At 46.0% G+C, this 13,313-nt stretch overlaps 1 protein-coding gene across 3 annotated transcripts in view; it reads right to left on the reverse strand.

Moving 5' to 3' along the window:
• Window positions 1-13,313, reverse strand: part of IFT81 (intraflagellar transport 81) — a 120,489-nt gene that overhangs the window by 57,140 nt on the left and 50,036 nt on the right. For 2 of the 3 annotated variants that reach the window (XM_040987024.1, XM_040987026.1), the window contains exons 2-4: window positions 2,845-3,002; window positions 1,968-2,071; window positions 1,266-1,446 (exon numbers count right to left, since the gene is read on the reverse strand). In XM_040987024.1, coding sequence (XP_040842958.1) covers window positions 1,266-1,446; window positions 1,968-2,071; window positions 2,845-2,988 — 429 coding nt within the window. In that variant the 5' untranslated portion in view covers window positions 2,989-3,002. Of the gene's footprint in view, window positions 1-1,265; window positions 1,447-1,967; window positions 2,072-2,844; window positions 3,003-5,267; window positions 5,379-13,313 lie in introns of those variants that run through there. The other variant, XM_040987025.1, reaches the window with a different exon arrangement.

Genomic DNA, 13,313 nt, shown 5'->3' on the forward strand with positions numbered 1-13,313 from the left:
GAAATAAATATTAATAAAATTCCATAGAGGATATAGTTTTCACAAAAGGTATTGATGGAGGAGGGTAGGAGGAGGAGATATCCCTCCTTTACGGGATTTCCTACATCCTGTAAAACCTTCAAAGGCAGGGACCTGGTGGAGTCACTCTTTTTCTCCTTGGCATCTACCATGGTGTACTAATTTGCATATATAATATATAATCCAAAGAGATCAATATTGACTTTTTATGAATGAACATCATACCTACCCAAAACAAGAAAATACATAGAAAACAAAAACACTTATTTGGTTGCTTTGATTCAATTCAAATATTGAACAACTGACACACAGAAGCAATTACATAGAATCCTGGTAGTAAACTCAGATGGGTAAAACACGACTCTTGTCTCCACAGACCTGGCACTCTATTGGGAAAATCAGTTCGGCCAACCACTTGCAGCAGGCATATCTCATTGCACAAATCTGTCTGTTCAGCTCCAATGGGGCTAAAGAGAAGCAATTGTTGGTTTTTTTAACCAAACTTCTCTGAAACCTACGCCTGTCTTCTCTTGTACAGTCTCTGAGCAGCCATGTGATTTGGGGCTCCAGGATCCAGAGTCAGACCAGTTAGTCCTCAACAGTAAGCGCTCTAAGGTACTGGGCCTCTGAGATTTCACAACTACCACACCTCTGTTCCCCTTGGGCCTGGCGGGTCTCTGTTCACTGCCTTGTAGGGGCTTGCATGCTCCAGTTTGTCTGGATACTCTAGATTTATCTCATTAGCCCTAGAGTAATGATTCCAGTGGCCCATTTCTTTGTATTTGGATGACAATTTGAATACTTACTTTACCAATAAGCCAAATGTTAGGCAGTCTCAAGGCCTGGATCCTATCTAGCTAAATTGCTAAGTATAAATTACTCTAAAACTTTTGAGTTCAGTTTTTTTTTTTTCCTACCCATATTCTTCCTTTCACTAAAGCAGAATTCTTGTGCAAAAGTCATTCTAACATTGTGTAGAATTAGTGATTCTGTTTTACCTTCCGGTGCTACCTGGAACATCAGAGAGCAAGAGAACATAACTAGATGATGTGCACCTTGAAACCCAGAACAGAAAATTCAAAAACATCGTGTGTGTGTGTTGTATACCTGTGTGTGTGCTGTATACCTTTGCGCTGTATATCATGTGTGTGGATACTGGTATGTATGTTGTATATCATGTGTGTTGTGTACCTGTGTGTGCTGTATATCGTGTGTGTGTGCTGTGTACCCATGTGTGTGCTGTATACCTGTTTATTGGTGTCGGCCACAATTTCATCCTGAAGAAACTCGCTTGGCACCTCGAGTCTGATTAAAAACCGTGCTAAATACGCTCTTTTCTTTAGCTCATTAGTCCTCTGCAGAAGCCAGTGGAGCACTGGGTAAATCACAGGTTTACTTCCAATCACCAGACCCTGACGGAAGGTACTCCTGCAAAAGCAAGGGACACGCAATGCATGCACATGCTGACACACACTCATCAGCACATCTTCAGTGAACAGTATTTGTTCCAAATCTGATTTACAATGTCCTGATTCTCTTCCTCGAATGAATTTAAAAGAATAAATCCAAGGCTATTCTAATGTCCATCTCTACATTAATTAGAAAAGGAGGGCAATTAAGCCTTCAAATTGAAGTACCCAAGGAAGCCATGTTGAAAACATCAATTAGAGTCAGCCTCAATTCTTCACTAACGGGACAGTGTTTAAGTTGTCTTTACTTAGCATAACATATGAATGATAATATGGGAGTAATATGCCTGTTTTTGCTGTTGCTGGTAAGTCAAAGATGTAACCCTTACCACTTCCACATGATAGCATATTAGAAGGTTTAAGATTATTTTGAAAATCAGTTCTCATTATGCTAATTAGGAAGACCAGTACTGCCTAAAAAGGCCAAATGTTCAGAGACAGGTTTGGTTTTCACAAAGCAAGATACGATCAGATTCTCACATGTCTGTAGCATTTCCTGGAGGTTTATATTTAAGGATACCAAGAAGGTTCAACATCCGTTTGGCTGTTTGCTCCGGCATCTCCTCTCTGATATCAACAACTTGCTAAAAAACAAAGAAATACGAAAATATGTTATTGTGTATCTAACAAAGAACAATATTTGAACTCCCTGAGAAAACTGTTTTGCTGGCACATAAAAGGTACAACAGTCTCTTCATAAAACAAATCAAGTAGGGAGGCTCCTGGATTCCAAGTGAGGAGGCACTTGTGGCTAAATCCTTGCCTTGCATGCACCAGGATCCCATATGGGCGGCTCCACTTCCCATCCAGCTCCCTGCTTAGGGTCTGGCAAAGCAGTGGAGGACGGCCCAACGCCTTGGGACCCTGTACCTGCCTGGGAGACCCGGAAGAAGCTTCTGATTTCTGATTGGCTAAGCTCTTGGCCATTGTCAAGCAGACAGATCTTTTTCTGTCTCTCCTTCTCTTTGTAAATCTGCCTTTCCAATAAAAATAAATAAATCTTTAAAAAAAAGATTCAAATTAAAAATGTTAAGCTTTAAAAAAAGTCTCCAGTGGAAAAAGACCCGTGAGTAACAGGCATGAACTGACTTGAACTAACTTGTAATACAATAAAAGCCTTTGTGAAAGAATTTTTATTCCAGGCTGAAATCTATTTATGTTGGGAAGTAGGGAAACAATGTCTAAATAAGCTCAAGCAGATCATTTTATCTTTGAGCTAGTAGAGAAACCTTCTAGGCCATTATCATGACTTTATAGCAATGAAAAATAAGGCTCAGAGAGGTTAATTATTTGCCCTGCTCACAGCTATTTGGGGCAAAAATAGCCACCCTTTTCATCACAAAGAGGAAACGCTTACCTTCGGGTCAATCTCAGCCAAAACGTCATTAAGAACTTGTAGTAGCTGCATTGGCTCCAGGGAATCAAATGTGATTAAATTATAGTTCTTCCGAAAAGGCTCCTTATTGAGATTGTCCACAATGAATTTGATCTGATCACTCATGGTTAGGTCTTAAACTACAGGAAAAAAAAAAAAGAATTTCTTGCTAACAAAATTTCTGGGAAAAATGAGAATTAAGTTTATTGGAAGTAGGTATGAAAAGAGTAGTTCTACATGGCATCCCAATCTATTTTGTTATAAAAAATCAAGAGTTTGAAGGCTTTTGTAAGGAAAGCTGCAGTATTTGCTGCTAAGATTTAACATCAGGTATTTTTATACAGGCATCGCATTAAACAGCAATCCTTTGAATGACATGGACAAATGGATAACTCCTACCTACACGAACATCTCTCTCACACAGGTATACAACTCCTGCACAAGACTTAAATATTATTTAAGCTATAAACATGTTTCCAACTAAAAAAGAAAATAGCAGTCCACACTTGAAATGTCGGGAGATTTTTACATTAAATCTGGCAACACTGGGCCTATGTCTGCGCTTTGCTACAACCAAGCTAAACAAGGCCACACTTTGACCTGGGGCACTCATGGGTTTTATTCTGGTGCCCACCACGCACTCTTCACCCACCCGCTTCTGGGATGGTCTTGTTGCCACCCCTGAGGAATTCCAGCCTTGGTTTCCATGTCCTGGCCTCCATCTGTCCCCTTCCCAAATCACACGCAGCTTCTCATCACACACAAAGCCCAAATTCCTTGATGGGGCAGTCACCACGCAGCCCTCCTTCATCGCTCCCAACCGTTACCTTTCAGCCGCAGCCCCCTGGTCAGTCACAGTTCCATCCTCCACTTCTCTCCCCTCAGTGCCATGTTCTTGGCCTAGAATGCCTGGTTCCTCCCCACCTCCAGGGATGCCCTTTCCCTCTCTGAGGCTTTGTCAACATAAGTAGGTTTGTCCAGGAAACATCTTTCAAGGCTCCCCCTGCCCTCCAAGCTGACCACACTTGGTCAGCGCTTCTCTCTCTGAGGTGACTAGTTCTTGATTACATGTTTTCTGTCCTCTGCTCAGCTAGAAACTCCACCAGCATAGTTTTTGAACCGTTGGTTTTTGAACACCCCTATCCACACCACAGTGATTTCTGGCACTACAGCAGATTTGTACATAGGGCTAAAGTCAGAAAAAAGCACAAACCTGAATCTTAAAGGCAATCAATCTGACGGGGAAACAAAGCTTTAAAAAAAAAAAAAACCGATGTCTTCATTGCTGAGACACCTTTATCAAACTGAACTGTTCTAATATTAGCAACTTTAAAAATGAGCTGCTAAAAAAAAAAAAAAGGAAAAAAAATCACTTTAGTGCTCCCTAGTAGCAAAAAAGAAAAAAAGTCACAAAATACATGCTATTTTATTCATGACCTAAATGAGGCAGAAAGTTGTTTTAATACTAGTTTTTCAAACTGGGTGGTTGTATCTGGATATTTAGAGGGGAAAAAAATTAAAATACAAGTCTATTATCTTTACTCCATTATGATAATAAAATTACAAGTAAGTACTGTTTATAAAGTAAGTCAGAGGATAGACAAAATAATCCGTGTGCTTTATGAACACAGGCTTTGTCTATGAAGTCAAAATCTTTACATAAGTTAAAAAAAACCTCACAATTTTCCCTGTCAAAATACTTTAAACTTTACACTTTAAGCTTCATACACACACACACACATATATATATATTTAATTTTAAATAACACATCAATTCTCTGTAGGTCTTTTTTACTCCTCATTCAAAAAAAAACACAAAACCGACCTAAAAATCTGGATAAATGAACAAGTTCCCAGTTAGGGAAAGAATCTCATTGGCTTTTAGCACCCTTGTCGCCCACCAGCTTTCCAGTGGTCACCCGCGCAGGGCCGCGCAGGTGCCCAGCGGGCTCTGCGCTCTAAAATTAGCAAAAGCAATTATCGCCCCGCTCGCAGGGCTCGGTGGCCACGCGCAGGCACACGCACTCACCCAGAGGCGCCCGAGGGGCTGGAGGGAACAATCAAAACCAGGACAAGCTTTCTATCTGGCACAGCTCGCTGCCCCGCTGCCGCGCAGGCGGGCCCCTAGCCTCCAAGAGTCCCCCAAACCGTGTCCCCCGACCACCCAGCTCCGAGAGTTGGACAGGAGGCGCCACCCCCGCCCGAGCAGGACCCTCGCCGGGGGCTGGCCTGAGCTTCCCGGCCGACCACGGGCCTGGATCACCACAAGGCCCCTCACAGGGGCTCGGGACCAGGCTTCGACCTTTCCGCTGAAGGCCGCTGCCCTGCGATGGGGAGGAGGTGGGGATTTTTTTTTCCTATTTCGGGGGATGGGGAAGCTTCCCACCGCGAGTTGGCGAGGTTACCTCAAATTCTCCTCATGAAACCACTTCCCCACCCTCCCCCAGGAGGCACCCGGGTTCTCGTGGGTTCCTAGAGACGAACTCCTTGGTAACGGTTGCTAGGCGAGACGTCACTTCCGGCAGGCCGGGTGCACCCTGGAACGGGGCCTCCGGAGGCTTTGGAAGGACTAATGATGGAGGAGTCCACGGGGAAAGGCGCGCTGCCCGTGGGCTGTGCCCTACTGGAGAGTCGAGGGCCTAAGGGCTGAGGGTTCCTACTTGTACGCAAAATGCGCTCTAGCCGACCTTTAAAGCTAGGTTTCTGACACAAATCTCTCCAAATCGGGTTTGATTGTAGGGTCTTGACAGGAATCAAAGGATACAACTACATCATGGAGATCTCTGTGTCACCTCCAGGCATGGCCTGCGCCGCTGGGAATTCACTGTCTGCATCCAGTCTTTTAAGAAATGTTTAATATACTACATGGCCCAAGGCTCCTTTGGCCTCAGAGAAGCTCGGTTCAGTCATGTCCTCCCTGCGGTCTCCACCGGCTTCCCCCAGTGCAACAGGCTGGGGATGTCTGGCTGGATCACAGAGGAGACCTCCAGGCATGCACTAGCTGTTTTAGAGAAGACCTCAGTGAGTGGTCACCCTCCCCTCTTTTGTTAAAATCTATTTTATTTATTTGAAAAGCTGAGAGAAGGGGAGACAGATCTTCCATTGCTGGTTCACTCCCCAACTGGCTGCAACAGCCAGGAATGGACCTGGCCAGAGCCAGGGATGTGGAATTCTAAGCAGGTTTCCCACAAGGGTGGCAGGGGTGCAAGGACACGGGCCATCTTTCATTGTTTTCCCAGGCACATTAGCCCGGGGCCAAGGCCCAAGCAGGGCAGCCCAACTACTGCTGGCATGTAGGAGGCCAACTTCAGAAGCCCTGAAAATCTGTTTCTCTCTCTCTCTCTCTCTTTCTCTCTAATGAGATGGTTCAGTTTGTTCCAATGGATCTGCAGATATAGGCTATAAGAAGATAGGAGTCATTTTTAGTTCCTCCTCATCCTGCTGGCTGTTACATAAACACGGTGGAGAATGCAGTCTTGCGTGAGCCCGGTGAGCATGCTTCCGGGGAGCTACCTGCTGATCCCACACCTGCCCGCAGCTGCCGGGCTCAGACGCAGGCCAAAGGGTCATTTGCTACTGCTTCCTAACGAAGCTGAAACCTGGGGTGGATTCATGGAGAGCGGTCAAAGAAAATTTTCAGCAATGGTTTCCCATCAGCAGTCAACTTGCTCATGGGAAAACAAGTTTTTCCTCAGATGTGTGTGTGTGTGGGGGGGTGGCTCTAGGTGAGCCCCTATCTAAGGCTTTTGGCTGAATTGTATTTAACATATTTACTAGATGGAGGGGAATTCCAGCCCTCCATGACAGCCTTCCTGAAAGCTTTCCATTTTCTCTTTTCTCAATGGCTTTATTGAGGTGTAGCACATACACCCAACTCAGCCAGTGAAAGTACACAATTCAGTGGATTTTAGTCAGTCACAAAGCTGCTCCCTAATCAGTACTATCTACTGCCAGGATGTTTCATTATCCCAAAAGAAACTCTCCACCCTTCCAGCATCACCCACTGGTGTGCAGGGAGCACCCCCACCCCCACCCCCAGGCAGCGGTGTATCCGCTTCCCAATGGTGCTGATTTGTCTCTCCTGCACATTTCCCATAAATGGAATCCTAAAACATGTGGCCCCCTGGGCCTGGTTTCTTTCACGCACTCAACATTCATTCATCCATGTTGTAGCATGCATCAGCACTTTGTTCTTTTTGACTATGACCAATTGATGTGTCATGGTACGGATAAGCCGCTCTTTATTAATTCATTTATCAGCAGACGGGCATTTGCATTGTGTCCACTTTGTGGCTATAATGAATAATGTCGCTCTGGCCATTTGTGTACACACCTTCAAAATGTTGTTGTCTTGGTCAGGGAGGGAGGTGTGTCCATCATGGGAGGTGCCAGTCATTGCTGGTGACCTTCCAATTCTTATTCATTTTTGGCCTTGTGGATGCCCACAGTTGCAGACCATGGGACTCGATCTATGAATTCTTTACAAGTTTTTGGGTGAAAGAACACAGACCTGCTGGTGAAACCTACTCATCCCAAACACTAAAATTCCTGATCCTCTTTCTCAACTGCTTATGTGGAAGGAGTGTGTCTTCAAGGAGAGGAGAGGCGTAGAGGAGGTGAGAAGGAAGCTGGCAGCTTCCGCTTCCAACCTTCCTATTTAGCCATGATTGTGTAGACTCTGCAAGGATAATTCACAGTTGTGAACCTTTCCTCTGTTTCAAGGAAGGAAGATCATTCCTGGCAAAGTGTGTTTTTCAAGACTGTTTCGTGTGAGATAGAAAATGAGGAGGAGGTTATGATAAACCATACAATTGTGCAGTCCAGAAATATTATAATCTTCAGGTATGGCTTGATCCAGGATCTCAGCTATGTCATCTTGATAGTCTTTGTCCCTCCAACTCCCTGTCTCCACTCCTTCCCTTGGACTGAGCTGCTAGTAGCAGTAAGCCTTATATTCTGTCAGGCTAGGAACCTCTATCAAAACAAAACTACTTTTCCCTTCTTAGTTTTAGCAGATTCCCAGAGCCAGTTGTCATAATCAGTTTTAAGTACATAAGACCATTCTTGAATTCACTGTTATGACCTGAATTAGTCTACAACAACAGGCTGGGAGACAGGATGAAGGCTGGCTCCCTATGAAGAAGGCCTGGCTTCCGCAGATGTAGAAAGATTGTGCTAACCAGAACCATGGCTGCTCGGGGAAATTGGTTCAGTCTCGAAAGCTGGGTATGAAAGGGAAGACGGTGAAGAAAATGAGCCTGCACTTCTTGAGGGAGAACATCTGGATCATGGGGAACCTTCTCTGGATTCTGTTCCCACTGTTTCCTCAATGCGGGCTTCCATCAGGGGACAAGTGAGGTCTTGGGGTACCAGCAGACCCTCCAGATCTTCATACAAATCAAGGAGACTGTTGGGTCTCCTGTCTCCAGCCCCTTGTTCCTTCCAGAATTTCCAAACAAGAACTTTCCTGTGCAGGGCCCAGGGAAGCCAAGCCCATGTTCTGTTTTTGGTATTAAATTTAGACCTTTCATCCTGACCATGAGATATTTCTGGATTGTGCACGAGTATTCAGCGAATGCCAGTTTTCAAGACGCTCGCCCATCTGGGGCTACTCTGCACACTGCCTGCTTTATCGCATTCCTTCAAAACTAGGGAAAAAATGACCCAGGCACAGGGACAGATTCAGAAGTGGGTTACTCTGTTTTCCATTAATTGTCATTTAATGCCTTCACCATCTAGGTTACTTGGAGCTGAAAGAAATTAAACCTAAATGGAAACCTGAATTGAGTGTTCGCAGACCTCCTAAACTGTCTTTGCTCCGGCAATTTAATCTTACAGATGTTTACTAGCAGAATGTGCTGTCTTCAAGGGTAAACAGATAAATAAGATGTGAAACTGTTAACTAAGTGAATGAGATTCCAGAGGTCTTATTAAATTCAACTCTTTCTGCCAGACTGCATGACTGAGGAGATGAATGGGCAACATGAAAGCGCCAAAATAATATGCAATTCATATTAGTTATAAGAATGTATGCAAATACAGGATGCGCCTAGTTTTCTCACCATGCTCAAGCAATGCCCATGTTGGTGTTTACCCATCGGGATTACTGATGTCAGGATCATGTTCCAATGCTGATCAGGCATTGGTTCAGGAGTAGGTGTTCCTATTGGCCCTCCTTCTGAAACAACTCCCATTGCCTTGACTTCAGTGGGTTGAGATTCTCAACCTGTATTTCCTGTGGTCCTTCTGTACTTCCTGCACAGGTTATAGCCTGAAAAGGCCTAAAGTCTTGGGGGGGCTGTTGTGCAGGTTGGCTTCCAAGGGCGTGGGAAGGACCTCCCATAGCATGGAGGAAAGACATACTGAGAAGAAACAGCAGCCCCTAGAAGGGCAGATGAGCCAGCCACTATGAGGTCAGTGGTTTCCAGTTCAGCTCTTGCCTTGTCCCATGGAAGCAACCATGCCAGAAGACCTGAGAAGACCTGCAGCCTGGGATGATGGGTGACCAAGCAGTAACAAGGGTGGGCTATTGACAGAAGACAGCAGGTGGTGCCCCAAAGCTCTGTGGCTGCCAAAGAGCCTGGGGACTTGGCATTCCCTGGCATGTGGGTGAAGGGTGAGATGCTCTACAATGAGATTAGATTTCTTGCCAATCCAGCAGAATTGGATTTCAGGTCATTATAAGATGATGTCCTTTCTCTTGTAAATCTGAGTCATGCTCTAAAGTTGATAACCTCTCTATCAGTCAACATCTTGGCAGGATAAAGATGGCAGACTCTCAGCAACTGAGAAGAGCTTAATACAGGACTATTTATAAAGATGTGGGCAGGGTGTGAACCAACAGGAAACCAGCAATGCCTGGTTCTCTACACCTGAAAACAGGAAGGGAAGGCAACAGACCCCCTAATGTATGACTGTTTGCAGAGGGTCAGATGCAGCCAGTCCCAACCCCACTCACCTCCCACACTAGGATCTCTTCCCTGGCTTCCCATGGGCTAAACTCAACAGGGAGCCAACGGGGAGGGGAGCTCCATCTGCCTGGATCAAGAACAAGGAAGAGGAGATGGACTGGGGACCCAACAGGATAGACTCTTGACAAAAATGAAAACATCCAAGTGATGAGTGGTGAGGTCTTCTGAGGTCAGCTATCCACTGCCATGTCTTCCACATTGTCCTGGCTCTTTTGTAGCTGGTGTTCCAGAAAGTTCATGCAGTTAGGGCTAATTCCATTTCAGGACATAGCTTGCACCTACATCATCTCCTCTAATTTCCACAACAAGGGTGCTAGGACCTTTTCCATTTTACAATTAAGGAGATCAAAGCCTGGAAAGCTGTCAGAGGGGCCAAGGTCATATATACAGGGCAAGCCAGGTTTCAAACTTGATTCTATGATGCAATGGCTTAACAGGTTAAACCTCTGCCTGCAAGCACCAGCATCTCATAGGCATTGGTTCATGTCCTGTTGGCACTTCCCATCAAGTTCCCTGCCTGTGGTCTGGGAGAGCAGTGGAAGATAGCTCAAAGTCTTGGAATCCTGCACCCACACTGAAGATCCAGTAGAGGCTCCTGGTTTCAGATTGGCTCAGTTCTAGCTGTTTACTCCCCCACTTGGAGAGTAAACCAGCAAATGGAAGTCGCTCCTTTTCTCTGTAAATCTGCCTTTCCAATAAAAACAAATAAATCTTTTTTTAAAAAATGACTGCTGAGAGAGAGCAGAATGAATCAGGGAGCTGAGGGAGAGGCAGAGGGGATTCATTGTGCAGGAGGACCAGGATTAACACCCTGCCTGGCTTTCTATCCTACAAGGGCACTGCCAAGGAGTTGCTTCTCTCACACAGGTGGGACTCATGCTTTGAAATCCAACTATTCATTCCAGGATTAAAGAGGAAAAAGCAGAGAAAACATTTGGCTGATGATGGAGAGGGGGGAAAAAGTGTATTTTCATTTCAGATGTCTTTCAAGTGCTTCCCCCCACCTCGGCTGGATGTTTGGTGTATTTATAGAATTCAGAGGGAGTATTTAAGGGTAAGCGGCAGTAGAGCTGCCTTTTGGACCATCAGGGAGCTGAGAATCATGCAGAAAAAGGCTGCCTGGAGGGGACAAGAAAAGGCCAAGTACAGCAGGGGACAAGCTGGCTTTGTCCTTTGCATTGCCAAGCCCTTCTCATCCTCCTGGGTCGATGGCGTCAAGTCAGGGGCTATGACAGTGCCCTAGATGGAATTACAGAACCCGAGTGATGGGCAAGTGGATGGATGGATAACACACTGTGAGAATCACATCCCAAATGTGATTCAGACATGAAAAGACATGAGGTCCTGATACACATCAAACCACCCTGGATGAACCTCAAAATATGATGCTGAAGGCAAGAGGGCAACCACAAAATGACACGTACTGTGCAAATATGTTTATATGAATTATCTAGAGCAGGCAAATCCGTGGAGACAGAGGGCCGGCTGGTGGTTTCCAGGGGCTGAGGGGTTAGGAGGAAGGCTGAGGAAGTGCTCAGCGGATGTAGAGTGTCCTTTTGGGGTGAAGAAAATGCTCTGTGAATAGACCCACGTGGCAGCTGCATGATATTTTTAACATCTCGAATGTGGCTGATGCTATGTGAGTCTCACCTGAATTGAAAAATGAACCATGGGCCCCGAGAACTTGGGAGGCCCACCAGTCCTGGAGACTCTTTCTTCACTCTGTAGCTGACATGACCTGGCATGAGCCAAATTTCCTTCCAGTCTTCTATCGGTGGGTAATTGCATGGATACTTGGGGTGTCCAAATCCCACATCGCAGTGTGTGGTTCAAGCTCACATTCTCCACTTGAAGTCCAGCTTCCCCACTAAAGCACATTGTGGGAGGCAGCAAATGAGTGTTTGAGTACTTTGGGTCCCTGCCATCCATGTGGAAGACCTGGATGAAATTCCTTGCTCCTGGCTTCAGCCTGGCTCAGCCCTGGCTGAGGAATAAACCAGGAATAAACCAGAAGATGGAAGATCTCTCCCATCTCTGTCACTCGGTCTTTCACATAAACGCTTTTTAAAGATTTATTTTTTTTTTATTGGAAAGGCAGATATACAAGAGAAGGAGAACAGAGACAAAGAGATTCTGTCCACTGACTCACTTCCCAAGTGGCTGCAACGGCTGGAGCTGAGCTGATCCAAAGCCAGGAGGAGCCTCTCCCAGGTCTCCTACATGAGTGCAGGGTCCCAAGGACTTGGACCATCCTCTACAGCTTTCCTAGGTCATCAGCAGGGAGCTGGAGCGGAAGCAGAGTAGCTGGGACATAAGCAAGTGCTAGTGGATGCTGACACTCGCAGGTAGAGGATTAGCCTGTTGAGCCACTGTGCCAGACCCTACTTCCAGGATTCTCAACGAATATGAAGTCAGCTGCTGCTGAACCAACTGTCCCTTCTTTGGTGCCAAGTGCTGGAAAGCATGACTTCTTTTACTTCGTTCAATACATATCTGAGGACCTCCCATGTTCCAAGCATCATCAAAACCTTTGGCAGAGCAACAGAACAGAAAACCCACAAAAATCTCTGCCACCCTCCTGGAGTTTATGTTCACTTTGATACCACATTAAACTGACCAGAATCACCAAACTACACTAACACAGAAGGAAATAAAGTCAGAAAGATCACTCAATTTGCCCAAGGTCATACAGAAGAGTCACTCTGGGGCTGGATGAGGGGACTTCGTGCAAACCAGAGTTTCCCACATGGGCCCTTGTTCAAGTCCTGGCTGCTCCACTACCCACCCAGCTCCCTGCTAACAGGCCTGGGAAAGCAGTAAAAAATGGCCTCAATGCTTGGGCCCTTGAACCCCAATGGGAAATCCTGAAGAAACTCCTGGTTGATAGCTTTGGCCCATTCTGGCCATTGCAACCTTTTGGGGAGTGAACCAGCACTGCAAGTTTGCTCATTCGCTCATTCTCTCTATGTGTGTAATTTTGCCTTTCAAATTAAAAGAGAGAGAAAGAGACAGACACCCTGACATGCAGCTCCTCTGCTTGACGCCCTGTCGGACGTGCTGAGCTCTGTCCAGAGTTCGGGCATTTGTGATTACACATCTCAGTTCCTGCCATCGCTTCACTGAAGGATCAAACATGTCTTTCTGAGAATCAGACCTGGGGCAGAGCGAACAGTCCCATGACCTCCGAGTGCCTGCTCACCCCAGCCCAGCACTGCCCCCACCCCCACTCTGTGCTGACGGCTCACACCTGGGGTGTTGCAGAATTGAGCCACCGATCTCAGTCACCCCCACTCTCTTATCGGCATGTGACTTCCCCAAGTGCCTGGGGCCTGCAACCAGACAAAAATAAACCTGCCACATTCCTTGGCAGCCCCCTGCCCCTTCCCGCTCTGCAGCCATCCATCCGGACAGCAGAGTCTGCCAGGGAAGGCAGGGAGAGGGATGATGGGGTGGAGGAAGCCAGTGTTGCTGCTGTCCAAC

This window comes from Ochotona curzoniae, unplaced genomic scaffold, assembly GCF_017591425.1.
Source record: "Ochotona curzoniae isolate NIBS_2020 unplaced genomic scaffold, NIBS_Ocur_1.0 contig_46, whole genome shotgun sequence".
NCBI classification, from domain to species: domain Eukaryota; kingdom Metazoa; phylum Chordata; class Mammalia; order Lagomorpha; family Ochotonidae; genus Ochotona; species Ochotona curzoniae.